This window comes from Pan troglodytes, chromosome 2 (assembly GCF_028858775.2).
Source record: "Pan troglodytes isolate AG18354 chromosome 2, NHGRI_mPanTro3-v2.0_pri, whole genome shotgun sequence".
Classification (NCBI taxonomy): Eukaryota; Metazoa; Chordata; class Mammalia; order Primates; family Hominidae; genus Pan; species Pan troglodytes.
The window spans coordinates 124,600,162-124,613,199 of NC_086015.1; the positions used below are offsets into that span (position 1 = coordinate 124,600,162).

At 34.0% G+C, this 13,038-nt stretch overlaps 1 protein-coding gene across 5 annotated transcripts in view; it reads left to right on the top strand.

Moving 5' to 3' along the window:
- Nucleotides 1-13,038, top strand: part of STXBP5L (syntaxin binding protein 5L) — a 507,599-nt gene that overhangs the window by 394,361 nt on the left and 100,200 nt on the right. For all 5 annotated transcript variants that reach the window (XM_516678.8, XM_024355609.3, XM_024355610.3 and 2 more), the window contains one exon: nt 11,803-11,868. In XM_516678.8, coding sequence (XP_516678.3) covers nt 11,803-11,868 — 66 coding nt within the window. The remainder of the gene's footprint in view (nt 1-11,802; nt 11,869-13,038) is intronic.

The following is a 13,038-nucleotide window of genomic DNA, read 5'->3' on the forward strand; positions in this document are numbered from 1 at the left end:
AATGCAATTGAAAATACAAATTATTTTCATGTAAACACGTAACATTCACAAGGATAGACTGGGCGATAAAACAAGTTATAATAAATTACAAATAATTGAAATTAAACAGAATGTGTTCTCTGGCCACAAAAGGAATTAAATTAGGAATCAACAGTATGTATAAAATTCCCTAATACTTGAAAATTAAGCAACTCATCTCTAAATAACTCATAGCTTAAAAAAGAAATTACAAAGGAAATTTTAAAATATTTTTGAACTGAGTGAAAGTACAAACACAACATATCAAAATTTATGAGATATTACTGAAGGAGTGCTTAGAGGAAAATTTAGAACATTAGATGCTATGTTAGATTTTTTTTAAAATCTCTACTTCATGATCTAAAGCTCTTGATTAGGACATTAAAAAGTAAGAGCAATGAAAACCACCCAATGTAAAGGAAATAATAATCATCAAAAATGAACGAAATAGAGGTCAAACCAGAGTAGATCAACAAAACCCCAAAACAGTTCTTCAAAAATACTATATAAAACCCTAACAATACTGATCCAGAAAGAAGAAACATAATTAATACCAGGAGTGAAAAAAAAGCATCACTGTGAATTCTACAGACATTAAAGAAATAAAGTAAGATTATTAACTCTATTCCCAGAAATTGACAATTTAGATGAAATTAAGAGATTCCTTGAAAGACAAAACTCACCAAATGTAACACCAAACACATTGGAAAATATAAGTAACCCGTATCATTAAAATTTTTTAATTCAAAATTAAATACCCACAACAAAGAAAACTACAAGCCACAGGTGGCTGCACTTGTTAATGCTATCAAACATTTAAGGAAGAAGCAACACCAATCTTATGCAAATTCTTCCAGGAAATAAAAGAAGAAGGAAATCTTTCCAACTGTTTATCTGAAACCAGCACAATGTTGATAACTAAAACTTGACAAAGGCAGTACAATAAAAGTACAAGTCAGTCTCATTTATGGAACTAGATGCAAAAATCAGAAATAAAATATTAGCAAATGGAAGACAAACATATAAAAGAAAGATAAAGCATCATAACCAAGGTGGATTTATACCAGGAATGCAAGTTTAAAATTTGAAAATCAATGAATGTAAAATACTGATTAACATAATAAAGGAGAAAATAATACAGTCATATCAATACATGTGAAAACATTTGATAAAATTAGATATTTTAAAATAAAAATCCTTAACAAAACAAGAATAGAAGAATATTTCCTCAATAGAATAAATTGTACTAAGAAAAATCTACAGCATCATACTTGATTGTGAAATACTGACTTTTTTTTGTAGAATCAGTAACCAGGGGAGGATGTTTACTATCATCACTTTTATTCAACATTTAGTTCATAACCTAGTAAGGACAAAAAGCAAGATTAAAAAATTATATGCCTAAAGATTAGAAAGAAAATTTAAAACTGTCTTTACTTGCCAATGGTATGATGGTGTATGTAGAAAACCCAAAGGAAACTACAAAAATAATAAGTGAATTTAGCAAGACTGAAGAACACATGTCAGTAGACAACAATTAATTATATTTCTATATAAATAACAGCAAACAATTTGAAAATGAACTTTAAAAAAATACCATGTACAGGATAGACTTCCAGCTGGCAGCCTGAGGAGTATCATGGACTTATTCCTGAGTGGAAGAGCATAATTTGTGAAAGCTATTTTAAAAACAACCATGTAAAGTCTCCAGAAATTGTTGTAAGGGCATATAGCAAATGAAGACATATTTATTCAAGAAAATCTACTGAAACTTGGTAGAAACAATGAGAGTCTGTGGCACTTGAACCACAACTCACTTAATTCCTCTCCCCCTTCCAGGTTGCCAGCATTTCTCATCCCCTCCAACTCCAAGTTGAAGAGACCAAATTCCTGGGAAGTGTTACCAAGAGGTCAGAGGCTCCCTTCTGACCATTCCCCACTCACAGGACAGAAGCTCTACCCCAAGCATAGACCTCAGTACCATAAAATGTTGAATCCCTGATTGCCCTTACCCCATCTTGCTCATAGGGCAGAAGTTTTATGCTTGAAAAGATAAGCTGAGAAGACCAGAGGATACCACCTTTGCCCAAGGCCCAGACTAGTGGCTCAAAGGTTTTGCCCAGGAAAGAAATGCAGTCTACGTGAATAGAGAGCTTCAAAGCCCTCCCCAAAGTGACTAGCCTTATATGAAACAGTGTGGGAAAGTTCAAGCCTAAGTGTGCTCTCAAGACCAATGGGAAATTTGGTGATAATGAAATAAGAGGAAGTAATTGATAGCACCTCTTAATTAGGGGCAACAGACTAGACCAGTGAGAACCAATGAACAAGACTGCTAAGAAGAGCCTTCCTGGGATTTAAACCTGAAAGACTAGCCTGAACAATGACCCCTTATCAAATTAAATTAGATCAGAATACTGTACAATGTATGTCCCAGGGTACTGTCAAAAATAATAGAACATCTGGTGGATGCTAAGCTTGAAAAACAATAAAATAATAGACCAATTACCCAGCTGTGATTTGGCAGTGTAACAGCTGTATATGATATTAACAGAGGCAGACAGGTTAACAGAGAGATGAAGGAGGTAGTTAAAGAGAATCCTGCTAAAATCACTGCCATCCCAGAGTGACTATATACACTGAATACTGTGCCTTCTGAGAAGCAACCTCAAAGTCTTCACAATGTAGAGGAAATAAACCTCATGAAAATAGTCTAGCCAAGTCACTGAATAAATAAATAAGCAAACAGCAAAAACTGGAGAGGGGAGAGAGGAATCAGTCATCAGTACCCAGAAGTGATACAATATATTACCTAAAATATCCAGTTTTCAACAAAATATCATGAGACTTGCAAAGAAACAAAGTGTGGCTCATTCACAGGGAAAAAAAGCAACAAAAATTTCCTGTGAGAAGGCCCAGATGTTGGATTGAACAGATCAAGACCTCAAAACAACCATTATAAATATGCTTAAAGAACTGGAAGACACTATGCTTAAAGAAGTAAAGGAAGCTATGATGACAATGTCTCATCAAATCAAGAACATAAATAAAGAAATAGAAGTTACAAAAAGAACCAAATGGAAATTCTGGAGTTGAAAGGTACAGTAAGTGAAAAGAAAAATTCAGTAGTGGGACTCAACAGTAGATTTGAACTAGCAAAAATAACAACCAGTAAACTTGAAAATAGGTTAATAGAGAGTGCATTCTGAAGGACAGAGAGAAAAAATATGAAGAAAAATAAAGTCTCAGAGAAACATGGGACACAATTAAGTGCACCAACATATACATAATAGGATTAGCAGAAGGAGAGGAGAGTTAGAGAAAAAAGGAGAAAAATATTTGAAGAAATAATGACTGAAAACTTCCCAAATTTTATGAAAAGTATTAATTACACATCCAAGAAGCTCCATGAACTCCGAGAAGATAAATAGAAAAATATCTACAACCAGATGCATCATAGTAAACATGCTGAAACATGCTACAAGGCAAAAAACAAAAAGAAAATCTTGAAAGCAATAAGAGAAAAATGACTTGTCACATGCATGGAACTCTTACAAGATTAACAGCTCATCAGAAACAATGGAGGCCAGAAGGGAATGGGATGACATATTCAAATTGGTCAAACGAAAAAACTGTCATTCAAGAAACTTATATCCAGAGAGGAACAACACACTGGGGCCTGTTGTTGGAGCAGGGGGAGGGAGAGCATCAGGATAAATAACTAATGCATGTGGGGCTTAATGCCTAGGTGATGGGTTGATAAGTGCAGCAAACCACCGTGGCAAATGTTTACCTATGTAAGAAACCTGCACGTCCTACACATGTATCCCAGAACTTAAAATAAAATTAAATTTTTTAAAAAATCTCATATCCAGCAAAAGTATTTTTCAAAAATGTAGGTGAAATAGACGTTGTCAGGTAAACAAAAACCGAGAGAATTTATTACTAGCAGAGCCACCTTACAAGAAATACTACGGGAAGTTTTTCAGGCTGAAAGAAAGTGAACCTAGATTGTAATTTAAATCTACACAAAGGAACAAAGAGCATTGTTAAGGTAACTATGTAATTATGAAAGAGTATAAATGCATATTTCTTCTCTCAGCTGATTTTTAAAGCAATTTATAAAACAACATATATATAATTGTTATTTGGGGATCTATAACATAGAAATTAAATACGTTTGTCAGTAACAGCATAAAGGAAGTGGGTGGGAGCAAAGTTGTGTTTGAGTAAACAGATTATTCCAGATGATAGCCTGGATTCACCAGAACAAATAAAGAGAATAAAAAATGGTAAATGGTAAATCAGAAGGTTATAAATATATGCTTGTTCTTCTTATTTCTTAGCTTTTATAAAAGAAATAAAATTATATAAAGTAGTAATTATAATGTTTTATTGGTTTGTAAAATATATAGATTTAATTTGTATACCAATAACAGCACATAAGAGAGAATACAGCTATTAAAAATTAACATTTCTGTATCTCACTGGAATTAAGTCAGTATACATCTGAAGTAGACTCTGATTGGATATATACAGTAAGTTCTAATGTATATGGTAAGTTTTACCACTAGGAAAACTCCAGAAAATATGGTGAAAGATTAATCAAAGGAATGAAATGCTACACAAGAAAATATTCACTTAATGCCAAACAAAGCAGTAAAAGAGGACTAGAGGATCAAAAAAAGACATGCGACAGAGAAAACCAAAAGGAAAATGACAAGTGTAACCCAACTATATCAATAATATTAAATGTTAAGGGATTAAACAATCCAATCAAAAGACATAGATTGTGAGACTTTTTTTAAAAAAATCAAGATCTGCCTATATGCTGTTTATGAGAGAGATTTTAGATTTAAAGGTGTAAATAGGTTGAAAATGAATGGGAAAAGATCATATGAACAACAGCCATAAGAAAACTGGAGTTACTTTACTAATACCATTTAAAAAAATAGATTTTAAAGCAAACAGAATGTCACTAGAATAAAAAGTGACCTTTTATAATGATAAAAGTGTCAATCAAGATGACACAATAATTAAAACATATATGTCCCAAATAACAGAGTTACAAAATACATGAAGCAATGCCTAACATGATCAAAAAGAGAAAGTCAATAATAATTGTTGGAAATTTCAAAGTTCCACTTTTAAAAATAGATACAAGAACTAGACAGAAGATCAAAAAAGAATTAGATGACTGGAAAAATGCTATGTAGAAGACCTCGATACCAAAATCTCCAAAATATTGCAGAAAGAAACATTTAAAAAATTATTTAAATGGAGGAGAATACCAGGTTTACAGGTTGGAAGACTCACCTTTTAAAAGATCTTTATTCTACCAAATTAAGCCATATGTTTATCACAGTCCTATAAAAAAATCTAACATATTATTTGTAGAACTTGAGAAAGTGATTCTAAAATTTATGCGGAAATGCAAAGGATCTGGAATAACTAAAATACTCTTGGAAAAGAAGAACAAAATTGGAGAACTTCACTACCTGATTTCAAGATGTGCCTTAAAGCCACATTAATTATGATAGTGTGGTAATTGAAAAAAAAGATAAATAAACGGATCATTACAGAATAAAAAGTCCAGTAATAGATCCACACATGTGTGGCCAATTTGTTTTTGACAAAGGCACCAATAAAAATCAATGAAGAAAGTCTTTTTAACAAATAATGGTGGAACAACTGGGCAAACAAATAGGAGGAAAAATGAACTTTAATTCCTACTTCACGTCACAACCAATCATTTTTAAAGTTCTAGAAGAAAACAAAGAATAATATCTTCATGATCATAGGTTTGGCACTGACTACTTAGGAATTAAAAAGAAATTACAATAAAAATAATAAATTTTTCTTCAAGTAAATTAAATTTCTGCTCATCAAAAGGCACTATTAAGAGGCCAGGCATGGGCTGGGCACAGTGGCTCACGCCTGTACTCCCATCACTTTGGGAGGCCGAGGCGGGCGGATCACGAGGTCAGGAGATTGAGACTATCCTGGCTAACACAGTGAAACCCCGTCTCTACTGAAAGTACAAGAAATTAGCCAGGCATGGTGGCAGACACCTGTAGTCCCAGCTACTCTATTCCAAAGGCTGAGGCAGGAGAGTGGCGTGAACCCAGGAGGTAGAGCTTGCAGTGAGCCGAAATCGTGCCACTGCACTCCAGCCTGGGTGACAGAGGGAGACTCCGCCTCAGAAACAAAAGAGGCCAGGCATGGTGGCTTATGCCTGTAATCCTAGCACCTTGGGAGGCCAAGGCAGGTAGACCACTGGAGGTCAGGAGTTTGAGACCAGACTGGCCAACATGGTGAAACCATGTCTCTACTAAAAATACCAAAATTAGCCAGGCATGGTGGCCCACACCTGTAATCCCAGCTACTTGGGAGGCTGAAGCAGGAGAATCACTTGAAGCTGGGAGGTGAAGGTTGCAGTGAGCCAAGATCGCACCACTGCACTCCAGCCTGGGCAACAGAGCAAGACTCTGTCTCAAAAAAAAAAAAGACACCATTAAGCAAATTAAAAGATAAATCACATACTGAAAGAAAATATTCACAATGCCTATTTTTGACTAATAATTCTTACCTAAAACATATGAAGAATTCTTACTACTACATAACACAAATATAAGCAGTCCAACATAAAAAATAAGCCAGAAATTTGGATAGAATCATGAAGATATATGATTAGCCAATAAGCATGTGAAAATGTTCCAACTATCCATAGTCATCAGAGAAATTTAAAATCATAATAAGATACCACTATGACCAGAAGGACTAAGATTTTAAGAGACTATTACCTAGTGTTGGTGGAGATATTGAACAATTGGAACTCCCGTAAGTTGCTACGGAGAATGCAAAATAGACAGCCCCTGTCATTACCATAGTGGAAAGACTATGGAAGTATTTAAAGGAAAAACACAAACAAATCAAAGATTTTGACATATAGGTATTTATTGTGGCTTTATTTAGTATAGTAAAGATTGGAAAATCCAAATGTTTCACAATGGAGGAATGTTAAATTAAAAGTGTGGTATATCTTTATAATGATTTGATAAATTTTTTAAATGGTGGAATTGTTTATGAAATAAATGTTATATACAAAAATCACAAGCATTCTTATACAACAATAACAGACAAACAGAGAGCCAAATCATGAGTGAACTCCCATTCACAATTGCTTCAAAGAGAATAAAATACTTAGGAATCCAACTTACAAGGGATGTGAAGGACCTCTTCAAGGAGAACTACAAACCACTGCTCAATGAAATAAAAGAAGATACAAACAAATGGAAGAACATTCCATGCTCATGGGTAGGAAGAAGCAATATCGTGAAAATGGCCACACTGCCCAAGGTAATTTATAGATTCAATGCCATCCCCATCAAGCTACCAATGACTTTCTTCACAGAATTGGAAAAAACTACTTTAAAGTTCATATGGAACCAAAAAAGAGCCCACATCACCAAGTCAATCCTAAGCCAAAAGAACAAAGCTGGAGGCATCAAGCTACCGGACTTCTAACTATACTACAAGGCTACAGTAACCAAAACAGCATGGTACTGGTACCAAAACAGAGATATAGATCAATGGAACAGAACAGAGCCCTCAGAAATAACACCACATATCTACAACTATCTGATCTTTGACAAACCTGAGAAAAACAAGCAATGGGGAAAGGATTCCCTATTTAATAAATGATGCTGGGAAAACTGGCTAGCCATATGTAGAAAGCTGAAACTGGATCCCTTCCTTACACCTTATATAAAAATTAATTCAAGATGGATTAAAGACTTAAACATTAGACCTAAAACCATAAAAACCCTAGAAGAAAACCTAGGCATTACCATTCAGGACATAGGCATGGGCAAGGACTTCATGTGTAAAACACCAAAAGCAATGGCAAGAAAAGCCAAAATTGACAAATGGGATCTAATTAAACTAAAGAGCTTCTGCACAGGAAAAGAAACTACCATCAGAGTGAACAGGCAACCTACAAAATGGGAGAAAATTTTCGCAACCTACTCATCTGACAAAGGGCTAATATCCAGAATATACAATGAACTCAAACAAATTTACAAGAAAAAAACAAACAACCCCATCAAAAAATGGGCAAAGGATATGAACAGACACTTCTCAAAAGAAGACATTTATGCAGCCAAAAGACACATGAAAAAATGCTCATCATTACTGGCCATCAGAGAAATGCAAATCAAAACCACAGTGAGATACCATCTCACACCAGTTAGAATGGCAATCATTAAAAAGTCAGGAAACAACAGGTGCTGGAGAAGATGTGGAGAAATAGGAACACTTTTACACTGTTGGTGGGACTGTAAACTAGTTCAACCATTGTGGAAGTCAGTGTGGCGATTCCTCAGGGATCTAGAACTAGAAATACCATTTGACCCAGCCATCCCATTACTGGGTATATGCCCAAAGGACTGTAAATCATGCTGCTATAAAGACACATGCACACGTATGTTTATGGTGGCACTATTCACAATAGCAAAGACTTGGAACCAACCCAAATGTCCAACAATGATAGACTGGATGAAGAAAATGTGGCACATATACACCATGGAATACTATGCAGCCATAAAAATGGATGAGTTCATGTCCTTTGTAGGGACATGGATGAAATTGGAAATCATCATTCTCAGTAAACTATCGCAAGGACAAAAAACCAAACACTGCATGTTCTCACTCATAGATGGGAATTGAACAATGAGAACACATGGACACAGGAAGGGGAACATCACACTCTGGGGACTGTTGTGAGGTGGGGGGAGTGGGGAGGGGGGAGGGATAGCATTAGGAGATATACCTAATGCTAAATGACAAGTTAATGGGTGCAGCATACCAGCATGGCACATGTATACATATGTAACTAACCTGCACATTGTACACATGTACCCTAAAACTTAAAGTATAATAATAATAATAATAAAAAGAAGCTCATCAAAGTAAAAAAAAAAAATCAGAGTATGAAACTCTCTTTATTGGATTAAAAATCATCATAGAAGGGGCCAGGCGTGATGGCTCATGCCTGTAATCCCAGCACTTTGGGAGGCTGAGGCAGGCAGATCACTTGAGGTCAGGAGTTCGAGACCAGCCTGGCCAATATGATGAAACCCTGTCTCTACTAAAAATATAAAAATTAGCTGGGCTTGGTGGCACACACCTGTAATCCCAGCTACTTGAGAGGCTGAGGCAGGAGAACTGATTGAGACCCAGGAGGTGGAGGTTGCAGTGAGCCGAGATTGCACCAATTCATTCCAGCCTGGGCGATAGTGAGACTCTGTCCCCCCAAAAAAAAAAGGAAGAAAAAAGCCAAAATTATGATGAAATTGTGTATTTTTTAATCCTCTCCATCACTTTTCTGTATCTTCCAAGTTTTCTAGAGGGACAAAACATTACTTCTATAGTCCAAAAAATGTTTATTTTTAAATAATGATTGTTCTGAATAACTATATAGTATTTAATGATGATAATTATAAAATTGTTTAGGGTTTTGACACATTGTAAATTGGCACAAGGAAGTAGTTTTACTATTATTGTTAGATCCATATTCAGTTCAGTTCCTACCTTCATCAGGAAAGTAGGTAAATTCAGAAGGAGCTAGGGAAAATGACAGAATCAATAGACAGTACAGAAATAGAAAAGATGGTATTTTCCAGACAAATGAGCTTAGCTCTTTAACCACCAAATTTTGTATTTTAAAATTTTGATGAAACTCTTTCTAACATATACATCATGCTTTCTTACTTACTATCTTATAGTGACCAAATCCCATCCTTCCTCCTAGCTGTTTAACTTTGGAGAACTGATGTAATAGCCTTTTTTCCCCTGTTTTCTTATCTGTATGATGGGGTTAATATTATAACCCCTCTAATTATATTGGTAGGTGGGAAAACGATAATTTATATAAAGTATTTAGCAGAGGATTAGGTACAAAATAATAGATACTAGTTGCTGTTATTACTATTACTACAAAGAACGTGTGGCACAGTAGGCATTCAATAAATTTGATTCACTGACTCAACTTACAGTGATGTCTTTAAAACCTTTCAGAGATCTGTAAAACACCCACCTGTTAAATGGTCCCAGATCTCTCACTCACTAGTCATTACAGTTCCTTTCTCTGCCCATTTTTTCACTGTTGTTCCACGTTACTTTTCTTAATGTTTCTAGTTCTAGCAGCCTCCTCCTCTTTATAACTTGCAGTTTCTAATTTGCTGTCAGATAGCAAAGCCTGTTCAAGTCAGTACACTTTCTTGGAGTGCTTGGAAAACTCTTATAGCAACTCTGTGGATTAACACTTACTGCTTATTTAGTCAAACTTTTTCCTAATTTGTATATCTAGGGTTAAGACCGTGTTCGACATAGTTTAGTTTGATGAATGCCTATTTCCAGATTAATGGTAATATTTATATCAGTAAATATTATGTGTACTATGATTACAAACAGAAATTTAAAATTGGATGAGCATTAAATTGAAAGTCTTGAAAATAATGTTCAATGAAGTAAAAAATAGAGCAAACAGTAAGCTTTGCATTTGGTATTCAGTGCTCTATAAGCAATTGAAATATGAGTGCAGAATAAAAAATCTGAGTTCTGTGTCCTTTTCAAGCTATATTATTGACTTACTTCTCTGACTTTGAATAAATAGCTTAAACTCTTTGAAGTTATAGTTTCTCACTTATAAAACACGAGAGTTGGGCTGGGTTGTCACAAGGCACCTTTTGGTTCCAAAATTCTGTGATTTTTTTTGGACCTACCACAAGCTTATTGCTATAAATTGTATAAAGAAGAGGGTGATGGGAAAGAATAGGAACAAAGATTATTTTGGTCATTGAAAATAGCTCTCAAATGTTTCTGAGCATGGAGACAGATTAAAATAGAAATTATGAATATTTATTTCACAAAAGAAAGTCTGTGAGACTTTCTAACAAAGATAGAAAAACCATAATGAAGAATATTTTACAAATGCCATATAAATACAGATTGGCAAGTAGAAAGAATTATAAAATGTTTATTAATCTGTTGTGTCTATTGTTGCATTTGTCAGAAAAGTGGCAGAATAAAAATTAAGAAATATTGGAAAGGGAAAAATATAGTGCTTATTATAAGGAATTTGATACTATTGAACAAAACACAGTATGTAATATACAATACTATATTTTTATAAATAAATATAAAATTTAGAATTTGTAGTTTTTAAAGATCTTTTAAAAGCCAATAATCATATCTCCTGAGAGGATATTTGATTAGGTATTGTTAAAACCCCTTCTAATTCTTCTTATTTATGATCTATTTTCAGATAAAATTAGGTCATTTATTAAAGTAGCTATTTCTTATGAAAATAGTTTAAAAAGGATTTTATATCTTTGTACCATCCATGTTTAAATACTCTTGCATGTCAATCAGTTACTTCTCCTTATTTTTTCCTGTATCACTTGTTTAAACAAATTTTCAGAATAGGCCAGGCATGGTGGCTCACACCTGTAATCCCAACACTTTGGGAAGCTGAGGTGGGAGTATTGCTTCAGCCCAGGAGTTCAAGACCAGCCTGGGCAACATAGTGAGACCCTGTCTCTATAAAAATAAAAATTAAAATTAATAAAAATATTTTTAAAATTCAGAATAATTGACATAACTTGGACATGGTAAAGTAGTTTTCACATGAAAAAAAGCCTTTTAAACTTGTAGGAATTAAGAAATAAGAATAACCTACAAAATGCTAGCAAAATTTATCTCATTTTTTTTTCATTGTATTTTCAGGTTTAACTGAACTGAATGACAGTCCAGTTCCCCTAGAACTTGAGCGCTGCAAGTCTCCTACCTCAGGTAAACATGAGTGGTATTTTGCAGACTTCTGGTAATTCACTGCAGTAATCTGTTGCTTTATTTTCATGATCTTTATAATGTGAAATTTATAATTTTAGTAATTAGGTATAATTCCATTCATTAAATTTACTGTAAGCAAATTTGATTCCAAATATCAAATACAAACAAATGTCTTTTAAAATATTTTTATCTCAAAATAAAATTAAGATCAGAGGTAAAAGTGCAACACTTTAAAAGACATTTTAAAGGAAAGTTATTTTGCAGATACATTAATAATGCTTACTAAGTATCGAATAAAAATTGGTGATATAGAGAAACTTGTCATCTTCAGGCTAGAGCTGAATTAGTGGGAAATATACAGTATATATGCAGCAGCAAATGATACCATTCCTCTAGACCACAGTTTGGAAACATGTATATTTATTCACAAGGAAAAATGATAATAGAATATGATATGAAGCAAAACATCAAGACAAAGTGTGCACCCATTAAAATATATTTAAAATGTGAGAATAAAGATTCCTAGGGATAAATCTTTAAGGTACTGTCTGTTAAAAAAAAAGTTAACAGTTATTTTTGGGTGGTGGGAATATGACTGGTTGGCCTGTTTTTTTAAATTTTTACATATTTGATAATTCTGATTTTTCTATAATGTATATATAGTTTTGTGTGAGTTTTTAAACACCAAAATCATTAGGTATGTATTTACTGAATGATAGATCTGTTCTTACAGACAAGAAACTGTAGTTCCTTTTTATTTACATTATTTTAATTTGAACCTTATACAAATTTATAAAAGTTTTCGCAACCTACTGATCTGACAAAGGGCTAATATCCAGAATCTACAATGAACTCAAACAAATTTACAAGAAAAAAACAAACAACCCCATCAAAAAGTGGGCGAAGGACATGAACAGACACTTCTCAAAAGAAGACTTTTATGCAGCCAAAAAACACATGAAAAAATGCTCATCATCACTGGCCATCAGAGAAATGCAAATCAAAACCACTATGAGATATCATCTCACACCAGTTAGAATGGCAATCATTAAAAAGTCAGGAAACAACAGGTGCTGGAGAGGATGTGGAGAAATAGGAACACTTTTACACTGTTGGTGGGACTGTAAACTAGTTCAACCATTGTGGAAGTCAGTGTGGCGATTCCTCAGG